Genomic DNA, 22,159 nt, shown 5'->3' on the forward strand with positions numbered 1-22,159 from the left:
AGGTTCTTTACTCAGAGAGTGGTTAGGGTGTGGAATGGACTACCTGCTGTGATAGTGGAGTCGGACACTTTAGGAAATTTCAAGCGGTTATTGGATAGGCACATGGAGCACACCAGAATGACAGGGAGTGGGATAGCTTGATCTTGGTTTCGGACAATGCTCGGCACAACATCGAGGGCCGAAGGGCCTGTTCTATGCTGTACTGTTCTATGTCTATGTCTAATCACATTTAAATGCATGCAATGTTTTTTTTCACCTGCTGCTGCAGGGCGCGAACCTCGTTATCGCCACTAGCGAGGGACCTGATCCTGGCACCCGAATCGGTGCCGGGAGCGGACCTCGATTCTGGCAGGGCGCCTGATTTTCCGGTGATCGTGGTTTTGCGGTGTCGCGTGGTGGAGAACTTTGCCCAATTTCCAATGTTGCGAACTTGGGGTTTTTCACCGCAATGTTATCCCCGTTGAAAATGTAAGCATTTATAAAAAATACACATTCTCGAAATGTATATTTGGCAATTGAAATAGGGGATCTAGCAGTAATTTAGTTTAAAGATTCGGCCCCTATCCAGGCCAGGGGAGGGGGGGCTCTCGCCATCAGATGGCGCAGTCACATCAGGGAATAAATACAGGCATAGTGGTTGCCTGGGCCAGCGTTGATGAATTAGGAAGTGGACACACACGCTATTTCGCCGTTTTAAACCCCTCCCTTTGATTTACACTGGAATGAATGGATAAGCCAATAATATATTCAAATAAAACGCTCCTTTGTATTGCACATATTTCCCGGTAAATCGAGTTTTGGAGAATTCAGCACCAACGATTTCGTGGCTGATCTTTTTGTCCTCTTTTTGCGTGGACGCTGGATTGGTACGGTTTTCAGCTGCTAGTCATTATTGTGCCTCCCTCGCGTTCAATACACAGTGGGAATTTGTTTAAAAGTCATTTCTGCTAACTCGTTATCTGAAAGCTGCACTGCACAGCCGCAGTTGTTTCAGAGGAGGAGTTGTGTGCAAGACTGTGCAGATCCTGCAAAGTGCGAGACTGTCGAGAACATTTCTTGTTGAAGGATTGATGCATTTGGTCCGCGTTATCACCGAATTGCCGCTGAAGTTGCAGCGTTTCTGCTCAAATTGCTTTCTCCAAATATCGAGAAGATAAAAGACGCTCAATAAAAATGCGGCGACTTCCCAAATTAATTCTTTCTCTTTTTATCCTTTCACGAGCAGTTAATGCAACCAGTAAGGTAAGTTTTTAAAACATTCTTTTGAATAACTGTTGATGGGCCAAACGCTTTAAAATTAAACTTTATTGTGAAATAAATTCTCTTCACATTCAAATAATTACGTTTACCAAAGTTTTATTTTGGAAAAGGCCTTTTTAAAAGTGTTTCTCTAATGTCAAAGGGTTTCAGTACAAAGCAGAGTTGATTGTCAGGGCAAGTTTTGTATGAGTTTTATACACCCCACCCTCAAAAAATAACGTTATTCATAAAAGTACGTGCATGACCGTTAAATGTTGACATAAAGTACAAAACAACTTTCTTCCAATACTGTTTTTACTACAATTAAAATTGCAGTCAATATTTATTGATTAATTCATTACATGTCAAATATATGGCACAAGGGATTTTTTTCACAGTTTCCAACCATTCAGTGCATTATTGCTGAAGGGCCTTCGTTAGTGGCCTTCCCCTATTCTGTGTATGGGTTGATCGATCACAGAATGCTTGAGTTCTAAACACGTTTTGAGAGTTCCCTCTGAACATCTGGATTGTATTCAGTTCGTTGAAGTCACAGCAGGTGGGTCAGAATAACTGTTCGGTGCTGTTTCCTAGCACATGGCTTTTTCAGGATTTTTGTTTACAGTTTATGTATCACAAGTCCCCCGATTGCATTTGCTTTGATGATCGAGTTGCATTTTCTTTCCACAACGCGGACGGACCACGCGTCTGTGGAAAACTTCAGGACAGGATCCACTTTGTGTTGAAACTATTTGAATCGGGGCAACTGCGCTTTCTAATTGTATCTTAAATCTTAAAAGTAGAAAATGATGCAAATGCTTCAGGTCCATCAATACCTGAAAAAGTTTCTTATTTTGAGCTTAGACTTTTTTTTCGAAATGTTGAATAATCGGCTGTGCATTTTCAGCATTTTCTATTATTTCAGACTTTTAGCATTCACAAATTTATTTTTGACTTTGATAAAATCCTACTCAAATAAATATATAATAAATAATGTAAGAGTTTAAGTCAGGACAGTCGAGGGATCCTAATTGTATGATTTTCATTAGAAGATTTTTCAGCAATGGTGTAATGATTCAGTGTTCTGTCATATCCTTTTATTTATTTTTAATTTAGAGTAATTTAGAGTTTGGGATCGAACCTGGGACCCCGGGCTGTGAGTCAGCAGGGCTAACCCACTGCACCACCGTGCTCCCCATCATATCCATTTATTATCCATATGTTCAGGACATATATGTTACATTGGACATATTTCCAAGGGGGCGGGGTGATCACAAATTCCAAAACCTGCAATATTTGACTAAATATGATGGCATTCACAGTTTCACGTTAATTGTCAAGACTTCATGCCCACCATTGCCCAATGAAATTATCAGGATAAAAATAACACCCTTTTTTGGAATTGTTAGGAAAGGCCGATTCAGCCAAATGACCACCATGGTGATGGCCGATCTTCCACCTCAAATACACTTTGTTGCCCAATCCACATACCCTCCTGATTCGCTTAGAAGCTAAAAAAAACTATTTATTACAGCCTTGAACATACTTAATGAAAAAAAACTAGGATGAATAATTCCAAAGATTCACAAGCCTCTGAATGAATAACTTTCATCACATTGGAATCCTAAATAGCTGGCTGACCTTTTATACTGAGATTATGACCACTAGTTCTAGACTATCTATCTAGCGAAGAGAAATAATCTCTCAGCATTTTCTCTGGCAAGCCTTCTCAGCATTCAGCAAGGTCAACTCCAGAAAATATCGGCTCAATTTAGCTTTACAAGACAACCCCTCTCATTTCAGGAATCAATCGAGTGAGCCTCTGTTGCACAACCCCAAACGTATGAGGACCTCAACTTCACCAATAAAACTGCTTTTCCCAAATGAAGAAATACTGTATTAGCAGTTTTAATCAATACAATTCCTTTCCATCTGCCTAAAGCAAGGTTAATGATAGTACTGGGAGTTCAGCATTGATGATATGGTGTAGTGAACACTGGATTAAAATGAAAAGGCATGAAATAAATATATTTTTGATGATTGACAATAAACATATTTCCATTTAATAAACCTGCTATATTGCTCTAGGAAGGTAATGGACATTTTAGAACTCTTCTCCTGCTTGATATTAATCTAGAATGAGGTTTCAATCATATTTCTTTAAGGGAATTTTTCTAAATTGTTTGATGTCTGGTCAGTTCTTTGAATGTCGGATGTCAGATGATTGAAAAATATTAATTGAAATTCATTAGTTTTGATAACATCAAAAAAAATCTGATGATGCAGTGTGTTCATCTATCAATAAATAAACTAGACCTATATTCCCTTGAGTATAGTAGATTGAGGGTGAGCTTATTGAGGTGTTTAAAATGATTAAAAGGTTTGATAGTGCAGAGAGAGTGAGGCTATCCCATCTGATGAGGCAGTCCAGAACAAGGGTGCATTACTTTAACATTTGAGATAGATTGTACAGAGGTGATATCAAGAAACAGTTCGTTACACAAAAGCACAATGGAAATTTAGCACTGTCTCTTCCAATAAACTGTTTACGCTAGATCAATTCGAAATTTAGAAATCATAAAGTGGTTACTGCACAGAAGGAGGCTGTTCAATCTGTCATATCCATGTTGACTCTCTGAAACAGCAATTCAATGGTTTGTCCTGCATCTCTGCCCTTCCTCTGTAACCCAGTATTTTTTTTCTCTTTGGGCACTTATCCAATTTCATTTGAAAAGCTACAATTGAATTTGCCTTCACTACACGCTCAGACAGTGAATTCCAGATTCTAACCACTCACTGGGTAAAAAGGTTTTCCACATATCCAGTTGCTTCTTTTGTTAATCACTTTAAATTAATGTCCACTGGTTCTTCATCCTTCTGCCATTGGGAACAGTTTCTCCTATTTACTCTGACTAGACCCCTTATAACCTTCAATATCTCTATCAAATCTCCTCTCAACCATTTCTTGAAGGGAAACAATTTCAGCTTTGGTCTATTTGTGTAACTGAAGCCTCTCATCTCTGGAATCATTATTGTAAATCTTTACTGCACCCCCCAGTAAAGCCTTCACATCCTTTTTGAAGTGCAGTGCCCACAATTGGACAAAATACAGCAGTGGGGGGCTAACCTTTTATGAAAGTTTATCATCATCAATTTCAAAATTGAAAGTTTCAAAAATGTTTAAAATAGATTTAGAGTAGCCAATTATTTTTTTCTTTTCCAATTCAGGGGCAATATAGCGTTGCCAATCCACCTAATCAGCACATCTTTGGGTTGTGGGGGTGAAACCACGCAGACATGGAGAGAATGTGCAAACTCCACACAGACAGTGAGCCAGGGCCGGGATTTGAACCCGGGTCCTCAGCGCCGCAGTCCCACATGCCGCCCCTGAAAGTAATAACTTTTGTTAGGCAAAGATTTTAAGGAATATGGAGCTAAGGAATTTATATGAATTAAGATAACAGATTAGCCATGATATAATTCAATGATGGAACAGGCTCAAGGGGCTGAATTGCCCAGTTCTGTTTTTCTGTTTTAACAGAAAGTGATGCAGTAGGAAAAGGTTTGTACCTTTGATTCCTCAAAGTGAATTTCTGAAGGATGAGATGCAAAGCAGAGCCCAGACATTGGCCACCATGAATATGAGAATCACTTGGGTTTGTCTTGCTGATCTCCCAATAGCTAGTTATTGGAGCAGGATACCTGCCCACCCATAACAATCATAAAGAGCAAAGAATGATCAAAAAGGGCCTCGCTCGTCTATTATTTCAGCTGCATAAAATGTGAAGATCACTGCTAACATACAAGATTGATTGTGTTTTAATAATGTTTTAAAATTAACAGCATGTTTGAAGGATGAAGTCTAATGGATTACTTTTAAATAGAAAACAAAAATTCATAATGTTACTTTTCTGCCACAAGTAAAACATCAACTGAGCAATTTAATCTTCAAAAGCATTTAGCATTTCACAAATTTTGCAATAAATTACATAATACATTACAAAAACGGTTCACAAAAACCTGGACTGTTCCTTAGAAGGCATCACTGTTGCCTGGATATCTTAACCCACTTTGGATTTTTAGCATCTGGTAAGACTTTCCGAATAAATATGTTCTACAGATTGGCAGTAATACAAACAGATTATTTTTCCGGTAGCTAAACCAAATGATTACAGTTGACAACTCTCAGCACCACAGGCAGATTTAATTTGACTTTCTGTGTACAAAATGCTGGGGACTGATAAAAATTAAAATAACAATGCTGCCACACAGTATTTGAGGTTTTGTGGGATCTCATTAAATTTTCACTTTTAGAATGGTAACCTCATAGTAACACTGAGATATATATCGGAGTATAGTTAAAGAATAAAAATCTAATGGAAATCTTAAATAAAAAACAAAAATTGCTAGAAATGCACAGCAGGTTGGTGAAATAGAAAAGGTGTAAATGAGATATCAGAATTGTAATAGGATTAATTCTACAGTTTGAATATATCTTGATATATATAATTAACATTCAAAAATAGAGTGTGAAACCTTCCAAGATCCTGCACCAGAGGAAGGGTATTCCCTGCACTGAGTGACAAATCAAAAATCCTGAGTATGCTGGAAATGATTTTTCATCTAGCAATTTAATTCTAAAATTACTGACGGTTCACCCACTATTTTCTGAAAAGCCTTTTATTTTATATAAAGTCCTTTTGGTGCCACAGAGTCTTGTGAAATGTCATGCAGAATGTTGCCAGCACCACTCTTTAAACAAAGCTCAGCCCCCATGTAATAAGCCCACAGAGGAAGCAGTCTCTTCACCAGACTCCCTTTTATTAACAAAACCAACAGCAGTACAACCATATGCATTCAGCTTGCTTTCTACCTGACACTCCCTGTTATATACAAATACAATCCACTAATCAGGGAACCCGTATTCCAATTGGCTAATCTCAAATGCCTGGTCTAAGGCATTACATCCCAGTAACTTCACAAGGATACAGACAGGTGGTGGAAACGTAGCAGTTGAAAGTTAATGCAGAGAAGTGTGAAATGATTCATTTTGGTAGGAAGAATGTAGAAAGAGAATGTAAAATAAAAGGGGTGAAGGAACAGAAGAACCTGGATGCATGTGTGCATAAATCATTGATGAACAGAGAGCAGGTTGAGAAAGCAGTTAATAAAGCTTTATTAACTCGGCTTTATCAATAAAGGCATAGAGTTCAAAAGCAAGGAAATTATTAAACCTGTGTAAAACACTGCTTCAGCCTCAACTGAAATATTGTGCCTAGTTTTGGGAAGCATATGAAGGCATTAGAGAGGGTGCAGAAAAAAATCCCAAGAAGACGAGGAACTTCAATTTTATAGATGGATCGAAGTTAAGATTGTTCTTCTTGGAGAAGAGAAGGGTGAGAGGAGATTTGACAAGGGTATTCAAAATCATGAAAACAGTAGAGAGGGATAAACTGTTCCCATTGGTGAAAGGATCAAAAAATCGAGGGCACAGATTGAAGATAATCGACAAAAGAAGCAATGGCCAGATGAAGAAAATATTTTTTACACAGCAATTGGTTCAAATTTGGAATGCACTGCTTGAGAGTGTGGTAGGCGTAGCTTCAATCGAGACATTTAAGAGGAAGTTGGATTATCTAAAAAAGAAGATTGTGTAGGGCAATGAGGTCTTGTTCATTCAGAGAGCCGGTGCAGACCTGATGGGCCAAATGATGTCCTTCTGTGTTGTAACCATTCTTGGTTCTCTGAATGGGGTAACTGGCTTAGCAGAATTGATAATCATGGCACTATAGGGAAATTGGATTAAAGTCAAAGAGTTTTTGACATTACTTCAGAAAAGACCAGGAAAAGAGCATTAGAGCCTTCGCCCTTAGCACAATCCTGAAGGACTGTCTAGTCTGAAGTCTTTTGGATGAGATGTTGGATGCGGTTCTTTCCCTCCCCTAAAATGGAGATAATCCTTGCTCACATGTCTTGCGTTCTCCTGCCCCTGCATCCAGGAGTGTGGCATGGCACACCCTACGCTAGTCTCTTCTGCAATCTCCAGCCACACCTTGTTCTCAAAGCAGGTTCCTTCAGCCAAAGGGAAGAAAATCTCCTGCAGATCTTTACAGACCACAGCATCAGCTCGAAGGAAACATCAAGAAGTAATTGTTCATCAATTTCCCTCATCCCAACAAGATTTTGAAGTTGAATCTGTCCACAGGGATCTGTGACATCTGGCAACAATGAAATCATCAAGCAAGGCTGGACAACCAACCAGACTGGGGGCATGGTTAGCACAGCTCCAGGGTCCCAGCTTTGATTCTCTCTTGGGTCACTGTCTGTGCGAAGTCTGCACATTCTCCCCGTGTCTGTGTGGGTTTCCTGCGGGTGGTCTGGTTTCCTTCCACAGTCCAAGATGTGCAGGGTAGGTGGATTGGCCATGCAAAATTTCCCTTAGTGTCCAAAAAAAAAGGTTGGGTGGGGTTAATGAGTTACGGAGATAGGGTGGAGGTTTGGGCTTCGGTAGGGTACTCTTTCCAAGGGCCGCTGCAGACTCAATGGGCTGAATGGCCTCCTCCTGCACTGTAAATTCTATGATTCTCTGACTGAAGAATTTTCAAAGACAGAAAACCAGCAAGCAAAATGCACAGATTGTAATTTACTTTTCAATCATTTTGCATTTCACCAGTGACCAGTTAGAATGCTTCTTCATATTTTTCTTTAGTCTTCCAGGACTTTAGTGTGTCTCTGCAATTTTGAGAGATTTTGGATTTTTCCATTTGCTGCTACTGTGTTGTAAGTGTTGGATTCCACTTGGTAGGTCTTAAGATAATCAAATCTTTGTAGTCTTAGCTACGGTTACTGTATGTATTTATTAAGTACAAGAACTAAAGAGTTCAAGCTTAGAGCTGTCTCCTTGCTTACTTGTGCAATCGGCTCTGTGCAATACTAGACTGACCTCTTGGTGTGGGTCACGTGCTCTCTTACATCATTGTGTGGGTGGTACTGCACTCAGTCGCACGTTAACTAACCCTGTATGCGCTGGACCCTTATACAACACTCTGAGATCCCATTGTTCTTCATTTGAACTTAATCTGACAATTATTTACACATTCTCCAGGTTTTTAATGCCCGCCTGTAATTTGTTACAGTCCTCCTCAGTATGGAGTATCCCCCTCAATTTGGTCTCATTTACACATTTAGGAATTGAATTTTTGATTCCAAGTTGAAACCGCTGATCCAAATTATAAAGAACCCACCTTCTGAACAACTACCTTTACTGTTCTGGCATTGTGATAGCTCTCCTTAATGTCTTCACCCAAGTCTTCCTTGTTAGATGACAACAGTCCTTTCTCCTCCTCTAAACGAAAAATCCTCAATATGGCAACATTGTGCAGCATGCAACAGTGCTACAGTGGCGTGAAACCCACAGACTCAGGGACAGATTTGCAATGAAGCACACTGGTACTGGTCCCTTAACACTGCTGGCCTGCCTAATATTTGAAAAGTGAGCCTCTCAGGAGAAAATGCAGTGCATAAACAGACTGACTGAGTGAGAAGCAACTGGGAGGGAAGGTGTGCTATGGTTACCAAAAGGGAAGATTCAAACAGAGGCAATGAGCTGCTGGTGACCAAAACAATGGACCCCAGCTGAGGCAGTGAACCTTTGGCGAGGCAACAGAGGGAGGATTCCAGGCGAGGCAGCGTAGTGGAAGGAGGATCCCCAGGTGGGGCAGCGGAGCAGATGGTGGACCATCTTCACCATAAGCTTAGATTTCAGCAAGGTAATTATTCTTACAGACATGTTTTTACAGTATAGAAACAATGATCAATTTGTGTATTTTCATCACTTCGGCCTTTGTGTTTTGGGGGATAGGATGGGGGCAGAAATGTAAGTGAGCACAGGGCCCACTAACTGTAAATCCACCTTTCCACAGACCTATACAGCCACCTGGGCCTTTGCTCAAGAGTCCTGGTAATGTGTTCAAAGATTTTCCTGGTGGCCTCATGGCTGTGGTTATACCTAAGCTGCTCAGGCATGGTGAGGCTGTGTATGAGTTTCAGCAGCCAAGGTAGCTGTTGTCCCCAACCAGCCATCCTCTAATTTTACATGAAGGTTGAAATAGTGGAGGTTGGTTGGCTGTCAGATAATAAAGGTATTATACAGGCTGCTTATGAAACTGGCACAGACTTGTATAATTACTTTGTGTTGATCACAGACCAGTGGGAGATGAATGGAGTGGAATATCGTTCTTTTTATGAATGCTGCTGTCTGGTCCTCGATTGTCTTAATTTATACATGAGTGTAATCTATAATCTCCTGGGCTCAAGGGAAGTTAAACACTACACATAATTTTTTCAGCAATTCATTGGCTTACAATTGGAATTAGAATAATAATACATCTCTGGTATTAGGAACTCCAGGTCGTAGCTTTGGAGAATGAATAACAGAGTAGTATTTCAACATTTCAGACAGATTTATTTTTCTCCACAGATCAAACTCAATTAGTATTTTTGCGATGATGAACCACATTTCTAGTCTGGAATGTAAATGTACACTGCCCACATCTGTGAAATCTGGAAGCAATACATTTGCAGGTTAAAATTTTAATTATGATGTAATTGTCATGATCAGTTGGTAGTTCTGCAACCTTCCGAATGACTTAAAAAAGAAAGAAAATATAGCTGCAGATTCTTTCAAAACTGTATGTAAAGAACTTTAGCTTGCATTTTGGTATAACAATCATGTGCAGGGACCAATTTCTTTGTGCATTCTCACAACTGACACCCCCTGGAAAAACGCAGATGCCATTCGAGTCTCCCACCCCGCAACGTTCACACACATCTTCTACTCCTTCGAAGAATCGGATCATCCTCGCTCTCGAGATGTGCTCTGTATACCACCTTCAGCTGTATCAGCCCCAACCTCGCGCACAAGGTGGAGGCATTCACTCTCCGGAGCACCTCACACCAGAACCCCTCCTCTATATCCTCTCCCAACTCTTCCTCCTACTTTGCTTTGATCCCTTCCAGCGGTGCCTTCTCCTCCTCCACAATAGCTCCATAGACCGCTGACACAACCCTCTTCTCCAGTCCCCCTGTCGTCAGCACCTCCTCCAGCAATGTGGAGGCCGGCTCCTCCTTGAAGTTCTGTATCTCCTTTCTAGCAAAATCTCGAGCCTGCATATATCTAAACATTTCCCCCTGCTCCAGCCCATACTTCACTTCCAGCTCCTTCAATCCTGCAACCGACCCCTAAGAAACAAATCTTTTAGTGTCTTAATCCCCTTATCCTCCCAATTCCGAAAATTTCCATCCCACCTCCCTGGCTCAAATCTGCAGTTCCCCCGAATCGGCATTTCTCGACAGGCAAGTAGTTTTATTCATATTTGCTTTTTATACTGTCTGAACTGGATGTGCTTCCATATTGTTTTGGTGCAGGGGGCTGACTTTCTAAACCAGAAGTATTTGCATCTATTTTGTAACCAGTTCATTTTCAGCCCGAACAATATTGTTTTTCCATTTTGGATATGATTGTTGTTGGGATCTCAGCCACAACCTATCAATAAAGCTGGTTATTTAAGCACAGTACAAGAAGGGTAAAGAGCTCGAGGGAGAAAGTCAGGACAACAAATATCACATGGAAGATAATGAGGAAATTAGTTTACCTCTGGATACCAATTAAGTTTCCAGTGGGTGAAAATCCACAGCAAAAGATGCTGCACAATTCACTACGAAAGCTGTGCTTTCATTCAGAAAATCAGCACTTACTGTTGGGAATGGGAATGCAGTATTGGACTGGTGAATTAGGGGAGCTTTATTCTGAAATTAGTGTTAAATAATGCTGCAAATGAGGTATAACAATGAGTCGCAGAAAAAGTAATTTAAATAACATGCAATTCACTAGAAAAATAAAATCAGAGTTTTACATGCGGCAGACAATCAAACTGACTGAATTGACGTCCAGTAATTATATTGCTGTAACCCCTCCATATGAGGAAAAACATGTAACTGATAAAAGGTAATAGTTACCTATGAACAAATTAGCCTTCGTCGAATGTCAAATTTATGAAGAGGGGAATATCAATTCGATACTCGCGTGAAAGCAGTCTGAGACTGCCCCCAGAATTTATAGATCCCTACCTCTGAATGATACTTTCATTTGGAAAGTGCTGTAGCTTGTTCAGTCCTTCACAAGGAACTTTCAACCAGTTTTGCATCGCAGCAACATAGTCCTTCCATTAAACATTTTATATTTTTCCCAAATTAGAATGCAATCATGACAGACATAAACAAAAAGTCATGTCGCTGTTCTTCAGATAATTGATTAGTGAGGAAAATAGAATTACTTGAGGCATAGTTCAGTTTCTGCTCAAAACTCATTGGGTGGAATTTTCCATATTTTTTTCAAAGTGTTGTCACAGGCGAAAAAAGTGAAATGTAGCCCGTTGGCTGCACTGCTGTCTTTTCCCACTGAACTTTTAAACACTTGGGAGAAAGGAATTGCTGGAGATGGGTCCCACACCATCACGCTGGCAGCCTGCCTGCTGGTACGTTAGCCTTCCAAAGATTGAATGCTATTTATAAAGGGCACTCCAATCTAACAGAAAGTAAAATAAAAACAAGGATCCTCCATGGGGACACAGCGACCACCCCTTCTCGCTGGCATTAGGGGGGCAGTGCCAAGAGGCAGTGCTCGGGTACTTCCAGGGAACTTCCCAGACATGTCCTTCTTCCCCCTGGGGGCTGAACTTACCTGTGCACCTCCGGCGGGTTATTTTTTGCCTCATTCACGTTGGTTCAGACATGTTGTAAACCTCTCTGAAGTGACATCACATTGGTGAATGGTGAGATTCGAATGTGGGGAGACAATACAGCAGGGAAGCCCACTAATGATATTAAATTGTATTCAAATGGTGCTCCCTTCATAGCATGGTAGGAAACCTAAAATGTCACTGGCAGGGGGTGGGGCGATTGCAATGTGAATCATGTTTCTGGCTTCTCGTAATATTTTGCCCCCCCCCTACCATTTATGTTCGCGGCAAAGGGGGCCACAAAATCTTCCCCATTAAGTTTACCTTTCCTTGGATTGCCACCTTGCCATTCCATTGATCCTGAGAGCAATGCTGTCGGGAGTCTTAAGTCCCTGACAGGGTTACCATGGTCAACTTCATCATCATCCAATCCCAAGACCCAAAGGATCCCCTCATGATCGAAGCAATGACCAGTGCAGGTGACTGCTGGATAGACCACCGGCTCACCCGCTCCTCTGTGTCCACTAGAAGCAGTGGAAGAATTAACCAAGGCGGACGTACAAAAAAGAACCAGTGAAATCAAGAACAAATGGAGCTTTGGTGCGAGGTGGGGAGGAGCACCGAGTGTCGCTGTATGCGGACGACTTGCTGTTGTATGTAGCAGACCCGGTGGGGGGAATGCCGGAGGTGATGGAGATTCTCCCTGAGTTCAGGAGTTTCTCGGGATATAAATTGAACCTGGGCAAGAGTGAGCTGTTTGTCGTACACCCGGAGATCAGGAGGAGGGGATTGGTAGGCTCCCGCTAAAGAGGGCAGTGAGGAGTTTTAGGTACCTGGGCGTTCAAGTGGCTAGGAGCTGGGCGACTCTGCACAAGCTCAAGTTTACTAGGTTGGTGGAGCAGATGGAGGAGGAATTTAAAAGGTGGGACATGCTGCCGCTGTCGTTGGCGGGTAGAGTACAGTCCGTTAAAATGACAGTGCTCCCGAGGTTTTTGTTTTTGTTTCAGTGCCTCCCCATTTTCATTCCGAGGGCCTTTTTTAGGAGGGTGAACAGCAGCATTCTGGGATTTGTTTGGGCGCACGGGAGTCCGAGGGTAAGGAGGGTCTTTTTGGAGTGGGGCAGGGATAGAGGGGGGCTGGCGCTGCCCAACCTCTCTGGGTACTATTGGGCGGCTAACGTCTCGATGGTACGTGTGGTGAATGTGATTCACACCGGATTATAATCTGTATATACATGTGTCTATATTGTAAGTGCAGTTGCACTACCTGACCACCAGGGGGAGTAGCTCTGGGAATGCTTGAGAATTGTACTGGGCTTATCCCTTGGCTCCGCTCAGGACTCCTCCCCCTGGAGCTGCTGTATAAAGATCAGTGCCACATGGTCAGCCGGCCAGTTCACCGAAAGTTCAATGGCTAACAGGCTGGCTCTGTTGTGAGTATATTAAAACCGCTATTCTAATCCTACAAGCACGTGTCCGTAGAATTGTTGGTTCCAACAGTACGTAAGTGGGTAATGGATGGGGAGGGGGCAGCATGGAAACGGATGGAGATGGCGTCCTGTGGAGGCACAAGCTTGAAGGCACTGGTAACGGCGCCGCTGCCGCTCCCTCCAACGAGGTACACTACGAGCCCGGTGTGGCGGCTACCCTCAATATTTGGGGGCAGTGGAGGCGACACAGGGGGGAAGTGGGGGACTCGGTGGAGGCCCCGCTGCGGGGGAACCACCGGTTTGTCCCAGGGAACATGGATGGCGGATTCCTGGGGTGGCACAGGGCGGGCATTAGGAAGTTGGGAGACCTGTTTATTGATGGGAGGTTTGCGAGCCTTGGTGAATTGGAGGAGAAGTTTGAGCTCCCCTCGGGGAATATGTTCAGGTACCTTCAGGTCAAGGCGTTTTCTAGGCGACAGGTGGAGGGGTTCCCTTTGCTGCCCCCGTGGGGGGTAAGGGATAGGGTGCTTTCGGGGGTGTGGGTCGGAGATGGGAAGGTGTCTGACATCTACCAGGTAATGCAGGAGGTGGGGGAGGCATCGGTAGAGGAGCTGAAGGCTAAGTGGGAGGTGGAGCTGGGGGAGCAGATTGAGGAGGGGACATGGGCGGATGCCCTGGAGAGGGTGAACTCCTCCTCTTCATGTGCGAGGCTTAGTCTCATCCAGTTTAAGGTGCTGCACCGGGCCCACATGTCCGGATCTAGGATGAGTAGGTTCTTTGGGGGCGAAGACAGGTGCGTCAGGTGTTCGGGGAGTCCAGTGAACCATGCCCATAGGTTCTGGGCATGCCCGGCACTGGAGGAGTTCTGGAAGGAGGTGGCGAGGACGGTGTCAAGGGTGGTGGGATCCAGGGTCAAGCCAGGCTGGGGACTCGCGATATTTGGGGTTGGGGTGGAGCCGGGAGTGCAGGAGGCGAAAGAGGCCGATGTCTTGGCCTTTGCGTCCCTAGTAGCCCAGCAGAGGATCTTGCTGCAGTGGAAAGTTGTGAGACCTCCGAGCGTGGAGACCTGGATTAATGACATGGCGGGATTCATTCAGCTGGAGAGGGTCAAATTCGCCCTGAGGGGGTCGGTACAAGGGTTCTTTAGGAGGTGGCAGCCTTCCTTGACTTTCTGGCTCAATGATAAGGTACTAGGTCAGCAACAGCAGCAACCCGGGGGGGGGGGGGGGGGGGGGGGGGGGGGAAAGGGGGGGGGGGGGTTTAGGGGGATAGTGTTTAAGTTAATTTGCGTATTGTTAATTTATTTTGTTGTTTATTGGGTTTGGGGGTGGTGGGGGGTTTGCTATATGCGTTGTTACGGGTGCGGGGGGGTGTTTATTGTTTATTATTGTTATTGTTATTATTGTTCTGTTGATATATATATATTTTTCAAAAAATCCCAATAAAAATTATTTTTTAAACAAAAGAACAAATGGAGCACTGAGAAAGCTAAGGAGATGCAACTCCTTGCTGACAAGCATGACACTGGGGGCTTCTTCAGTACTACCAAGATAATATATGGACCCATTACCCTAGGCCTCAAACCAATGCGGGGTAAGGCTGGAACCCTCTTGAGAGACAGAGAAAGCATCGGCCTTAGATGGAGAGGTCCCCTCAAAGAATTTCTAAGCCATGATAGTACCATAAACCGTGATACAAGCATAGATGAGGATGTGTTTGAGGAAATCCTCAACTCCCATCAAAGATAATCTTGGGCTCCCACCAAGAGTGGATGGGATTCCAGCAGAGATTTTCAAACATGGAGATGGGATCATCTGTCATCTCCATCAGCCTTTCCTGAAAATCTGCCACAGAGAAGAAATTTCTGCTGACCTCTGGGATGGCACCATCGCCACCAGCTTTAAGAAAGTAGACAAAGCGGAGTGTGGCAGCTACCAATAAATCACCATCGTTGGGAAGATCATCGCCTGAATCATTGCTAGCTGTCTTCTCCCAGTTTTCCAGAAAGCTAGTTCAGCTTCTGACTAAACTGTGGAAAAGTGGACATGATTTGCACTGCTTGGCAACTTTAAGAGAAATGCCAGGATAACAACATAACCACTCTACATTGCCTTCGTTGATTGACTCAGGCTTTTGACTCAGTCAATCGGGACGTGCAATGGAAACCCTGTCAAAAGCCGGCTGTCCAAAGAAATTCATCAATATACCCCAACTCCTCCACAACAAGATCTTGGCAACAGTCCTCATGAACGGAAATAAGACAGAAATATTCAAGGTCAAGACTTGGGTGAAATAGGGATATGTCATCGCCCCCACCTTTTTCTGCACCTTCCTCATCACCATCTTTCACCTTGTCAAGAGCAAGCTGCACAGTGGAGTAGACATCATCTACAGGATGTATGGAAAACTTTTTAACCTCAGCCGGTTGAAATCCAAGAAGAAAACGATACTGACATCACTTGTGGAACTTTGCCATCTCTACTCTCTCAGAAGAGAATCTCCAAGCCAAGCCATGCTGGACACCTTTTCGGACGGGTACCAAAGAATTAGTCCCAGCCTCAACAACAAGAAGACTCCAGTCCTTTGCCAATACACCTCAGGGTAAGATTTGGTCTCTCCCTCCATCAAGATTAGGGGCTTTTCACAGTAAATTATTCTTATTATCAACGTAGAACCCCTACCAAACGCGAAACATTTCCCCGGCCTCTGAGGCTGACATCGATATGGAGATCCAACATTGTATCTAATCCATGAGAGCCTTCTTCGGATGCCTAAGGACGAGAATCTTTTGTGACTGTGACAGCTGTGCTGACACAATGATCTTCGTGTACAAGGCGGTGGCCCTCTCAACTCTTCTGTATGGCTCAGAAACCTAAACTATGCACAGGTGCCACCTCAAGGCCCTGTAGAGGCACGATCAACGCTGTCTGAAATGGATTCCCTGCATCAGCTGGGAGGACAAGTCTACTAACATCAGTGTCTTTGAAAGAGCCAAGAGCAGCAGCATCGAGGCTTTGATCATCTGAAACCTACTCCACTCAGCCGGATATGAACTTAGGGTGTCAGAGTCCTGACTGCCAAATAAATTCTTCTTCGTCTAGCTCAAGGAAGGATCCCGGACAAGAGGAGGACAAAGGAAGCGTTTCAAAGACACTCTGAAGTACCTCAAGAAATGCAACATTGATGTCAACACCTGGGAGACCCATGCTCAGACGAGACCTATGTGGAAAAACCTATTGATCGAAGGAACACAATTCTTCAAGGACACCCAACGGCAAGAGAAGGCTCCAGGGACCGATGCCACCTCCCAGAAAACCTGCCAAGTTTGCAGTCGAAGATGCGGCTCTAGGATTGGGCTCACCAGCCATGTGAGGACCCACAGAACGCATAACCAGTAACATAAAGTTTCTTAGGTGAGCAATCATACTTGTTAGCGAATGATCGCTGAAGATTTTTAAAAAAACTTAATGTGACCATGCATTTGTTCAAAGTCCTTTGTCCTTATTCAGAAGAAATTAGCTCTTAGACATATTCAATAAAATATGTCCTTCCGTACTTAACTTCAAGTATATCATGTAATTTTCAAGAAGAATGTAAAAAGTGAGAAATATTAGCAGATTTTCACTATATTTACTTTCAGCACGGTAGCATAGTGGTTAGCATCAATGCTTCACAGCTCCAGGGTCCCAGGTTCGGTTCCCGGCTGGGTCACTGTCTGTGCGGAGTCTGCACGTCCTCCCCGTGTGTGCGTGGGTTTCCTCCGGGTGCTCCGGTTTCCTCCCACAGTCCAAAGATGTGCGGGGTTAGGTGGATTGGCCATGCTAAATTGCCCGTAGTGTCCTAAAAAGTAAGGTTAAGGGGGAGTTGTTGGGTTACGGGTATAAGGTAGATACGTGAGTTTGAGTAGGGTGGTCATTGCTCGGCACAACATCGAGGGCTGAAGGGCCTGTTCTGTGCTGTACTGTTCTAAATTCTAAAGCTAGCCAAGCCATCAGTCGATTTTCATGAATATCAATTACACGTCATAATTATATAATCTTACCAGACAAGAAAAATGTGTTTATATAATGAGTGAAATCTTATACAATAAAGTGGATCAGACAGATGTCAAACATGCAGTAATAGGGGCAGGTTATAAACTTGTAAAGTTGCCATCGTCCCAGATGACCGTAGGCTGCTTTCCCCATTGTCAGGGCAAACTGACTGGTGGTAATTTAGCCTGAGGATCATCACACCTCAGGCAAGGAGCAAGGTTGAGAAGGCTGGTATGGGAACTGATCCCCTGCTGTTGACCTTGCTCTGCATCACAAACCAGCTCTCCAGCCAACTGAGCTAAACCAGCCCCAAGTTTGCTGGTTGCAAGTCCATTTATATGAAAAACAACAGCCAAAACATTGTATGCAGGAAAAAGAGAACAAAACAAATTGCAAACTCATATACAGAAAAAAGAATGAGGCAGATTGCAACAGGTATGTACAAGAAAAAGAGAGTGAGACAAATAGTTAAAATATATGTAGGGAAGAGAGACTGAAACAGATTGCAAACTTATTCCAGTAAATTGAAAATTACTAGTTTACTAGTGAAGTAGAAATAGGTCATATTTATGAACAAAGAGACCAGGTCATAAGGGAGCAGGATTTGGATATTCCTTTCAACCTGGTAGAGAAGAACCTGACCACAATTTGTACTCTTTCCCTGATGACACATGTAAGATCAAAATGCACAATATGCGAAATTACATGAGTCAGCCCCATGTGTCCTGCTATTTCTCAGCTCAGTCTACTTGAGCATTAATACATTTACTTTCAGGGAACCAAGCCATCATTAGGCTGGTTTAGCACACTGGGCTAAATAGCTGGCTTTTTAGGCAGACCAAGGCAGGCCAGCAGCACGGTTCATTCCCGTACCAGCCTCCCCGAACAGGTGCCGGAATGTGGCTACTAAGGGCTTTTCACAGTAACTTCATTGAAGCCTACTCGTGACAATAAGCGATTTTCATTTCGATTTTTATTTCATTTCATTTCATTTTCATTTCTTCAGTCGATTATCATGTCTACTGGAGCTAAGCTGACACCCTAACGCCACAGCAATTGTTAGTAATTATAAACATAGAATCCCTACAGTGCAAAAGGATGCCATGTATTTATTTATACAGAAAACTACACAAATAAAAATCAACTTTATAAAAAAACTATATCCAGTTTCTGCATGGCCCATTTTCAATTTCATGAAAGAAGCTCTAGACCCTTTGAGGAGTACAAAAGAATGTGTTATTGATGTTTGCACTCGACAACTGTTGAACAAGGGGCAGGACGCCTACACCCCGACATGTGCTGTGGCTGTGGCGATGGTCTGCCATTGGCTGCCTGCAGGATCTTACGGTCTCGCCGCTCGCAGTGGGATTTTCCATTGTTCACACCCTCCGCTACCGGGGAATCCGCACAGGGTGGGAGTCGCCGGCAGCGGGACAGGAAGATCCCAACGATGGTAACAGCTGGAAATCCCACCCCAAATTGAATTCTTTTCCTGAATATTTTGGGCACTTGATAGCTCGGGAGTGGCATGAAATATGTTCCCAGCCACAGTCGACCCCGGAGCGCATTTTCATGCTGACTAGCCAGTTAACGGCTATCCGGCATGGAATGCGGTGAAAGATTGGGCACTGTCAGGGAGGGTGGGAAGAGGGCAGGCATAGGGAAAAGGGAGGATACGTGCTGGCGTTTATATTGTGCTTCCTCAGGAGGACAGTGGAATTGTCTCAGGGAGGTGACCTGTGAAAAATAAATAGTGATGGAAAAACTATGCAAAGAATGTAGAGGCACCACATTGAAAAACAAACCTCAGTCCCCAGACAAAATTTTAGATTTTATTTCAGTCCTGACATCACATCTTGCCTTGGGCCGAGGTTGAAGGTAAAGCGTAAAGGCTGCCTGGCCACTCGACCCGTGACCAACCATAAAGCCAACAGGTCACATAAAATCGTGCTCCATGGCCCCTTAATGGGCTAAATTGCCTGCTTGTTTGTCAGTGGGCACGCTTCTGACTCATGCGCCCTCCTACTCACATATTGCTCGAGTGCAGAATAACGTCAGGACGAATGCTCAACGGCTTCTTGCGTAATTTCATGCACTTCCAGGTTCAGCAGGCGCTTGTCCGAGCAACGTAAAATTATGGCGCTTGATTCGTATCACGTCAACCTATGATGAATTGCAGCTAAGCTCTTCACTGTCTTCTTGTGATTCCTCAAAAGTTGTAATTTCCCAGCTCCAAGTTTTAGCGAACATAAAATTATGGACAGTGGTTTTTGTGGAATATTACCAAATAATATGTCTTTAAAATCTACATTCACAAATACTCTAGCGTGAAGTTCTACCATCACCGTTCAAGTTGCTTTCTGCTTACTCCAGTTCCCAACTAAGTGTTAGCCATATGCAAATATTGCTTTGAAATTTTTCACCAGATGACTACAGGAACTTGTTATTAAGTCAATCATGGGTTCCTTCCACAGTTTGGTAACCACATACTAGCTGTCATCACAAAATGTCGTCAGGACCTGTATACTCATTTATTCAACATGACCTTATTCTTGTTTTGGTGTTGGTATTTATTCAGTGAATCCCTGGGCTGGATTCTCCAATTGTAGGGCTACATCTCCACACCGATGTGGGAACAGAATGGCGCAAAATGGCCACTGATCCCCCCATTTGCTGGGGTCTAGCAGGACGATAGTGTAGAGCACCCAGCTCTAGCTGCCGATACCCCCTGGAGAATTGCCAGGTCTGTGGCCGCGCATTCGCACGGCGGCAGCCTGCAGCAGCTGCACCGTGCTACATGGCGTCAGCCGCTCGTGGACCCGGACCGCGCAATAGTCCCCCCTTCGGCCGGCTCACGCGCACTAAACCACGTGCCCCCAGTCCCGAATAATGTCTCCCCCTGCCCGCGGATTGGCCCTCCCCCAATTGTGGCGGCGCTGGACTGAGGCTGCAGCCGCCATGCTGAGTTCCCGACGGGTGAGACCACACGTGTTCCACGCCGTCGGGAACTCAGCCGGTCGGGAGCATCGGGAGCCTCAGGTAACGTGTTGAAGCCGTTGATACATATTCCTAGAGTACGCTGCTTTGAAGGGGGCGGAGCATTGTGGAAGCAGCGCCGCCCCCGATTTGGTTGAAAACTCGGGTTCTCCGGCCGGTCACCAAACGCAATTTCGGCATCGGCGACCGGAGAATCCAGCCCCCTATTCTTGTTTTGGTGGTGGTGAGTTACAGTTGCCCCAGGAAGTCTGAGGTTCTGCGGCAAAGTGTATTTAATTTGCAAACATGTTGTAGTCTGGAGCTATGGATGGTCTTGGTGGAAGCTCCAATGTTTTTTTACCATCATAAGGCTGATCAGGAATCTCTCCTGCTCTTACCGCCTGCCATTAGGATGTATTAGAAGGATTTGCAGGTTGATACTCAACTTGTTTGGCCACATTATGAATGCACCCTCCTTGGCTATCAAGTCCTGGGCTGGGACTTGAAACTGGAGATTGTGGCTCAGAAGCAGGGATGCTACCCACTGCGCTACAAGATTTTCATAATTGTTTCAGACATCCCCTTTTCTTGTTTATGATGTCCCCTTGTCTTGCTTCAAATGTATCTTTGATGATCATTATTCCTTAGATAAGAGTAGTTCAGCAAACGTATCTGTTATCCATGCATACATTCACTCTCCCATATAAATGCTGCAGCTAATACAACGGACTGGATTCTCCAGCGTTGGGGTGCTCCATTTTGCCGGCAGCCCGGGGTTTCCCGACAGCGTGGGGTTGCCCCACAATGGGAAACCCCATTGACCAGCCGGCCACACGGAGCATCCTGCCAGAATGCTGAACCAGAAATCTGGCGTGGTGGGGCGGAGAATCTAGCCCAATGTTTACGGATTGGATTGGATTTCTTTATTGTCACGTGTACCGAGGTACAGTGAAACGTATTTTTCTGCGAGCAGCTCAACAGATCATTAAGTACATGGGAAGAAAAGGAAATAAAAGAAAATACATAATAGGGCAACACAAGATATACAATGTAACTACATAAGCACCGGCATCGGATGAAGCATACAGGGTGTAGTGTTAATGAGGTCAGTCCATAAGAGGGTCATTGAGGAGTCTGGTGACAGCGGGGAAGAAGCTGTTTTTGAGTCTGTTTGTGCGTGTTCTCAGACTTCTGTATCTCCTGCCCGATGGAAGAAGTTGGAAGAGTGAGTAAGCCGGGTGGGAGGGATCTTTGATTATGCTGCCTGCTTTCCCCCGGCAGCGGGAGGTGTAGATGGAATCAATGGATGGGAGGCAGGTTTGTGTGATGGACTGGGTGGTGTTCACGACTCTCTGAAGTTTCTTGCGGTCCTGGGCCGAGCAGTTACTAGGCTGTGATGCAGTCCGATAGGATGCTTTCTATGGTGCATCTGTAAAAGTTGGTAAGGGTTAATGTGGACATGCCGAATTTCCTTAGTTTCCTGAGGAAGTATAGGCGCTGTTGTGCTTTCTTGGTGGTAGCGTCGACGTGGGTGGACCAGGACAGATTTTTGGAGATCTGCACCCCTAGGAATTTGAAACTGCTAACCATCTCCACCTCGGCCCCGATGATGCTGACAAGGGTGTGTACAGTACTTTGCTTCCTGAAGTCAATGACCAGCTCTTTAGTTTTGCTGGCATTGAGGGAGAGATTGTTGTCGCTAAACCACTCCACTAGGTTCTCTATCTCCCTCCTGTATTCTG

The 22,159-nt window shown here is 44.0% G+C and overlaps 1 protein-coding gene across 1 annotated transcript in view; it reads left to right on the forward strand.

Moving 5' to 3' along the window:
* The first annotated feature begins 751 nt into the window (after window positions 1–751).
* Window positions 752–22,159, forward strand: part of olfml2a (olfactomedin-like 2A) — a 78,782-nt gene continuing 57,374 nt past the window's right edge. Inside the window, exon 1 of the mRNA XM_038782067.1 lies at window positions 752–1,242. Within this exon, the coding sequence (XP_038637995.1) occupies window positions 1,174–1,242 (69 nt within the window). The 5' untranslated portion in view covers window positions 752–1,173. The remainder of the gene's footprint in view (window positions 1,243–22,159) is intronic.

Source organism: Scyliorhinus canicula, chromosome 21, assembly GCF_902713615.1.
Source record: "Scyliorhinus canicula chromosome 21, sScyCan1.1, whole genome shotgun sequence".
Taxonomy (NCBI): Eukaryota; Metazoa; Chordata; class Chondrichthyes; order Carcharhiniformes; family Scyliorhinidae; genus Scyliorhinus; species Scyliorhinus canicula.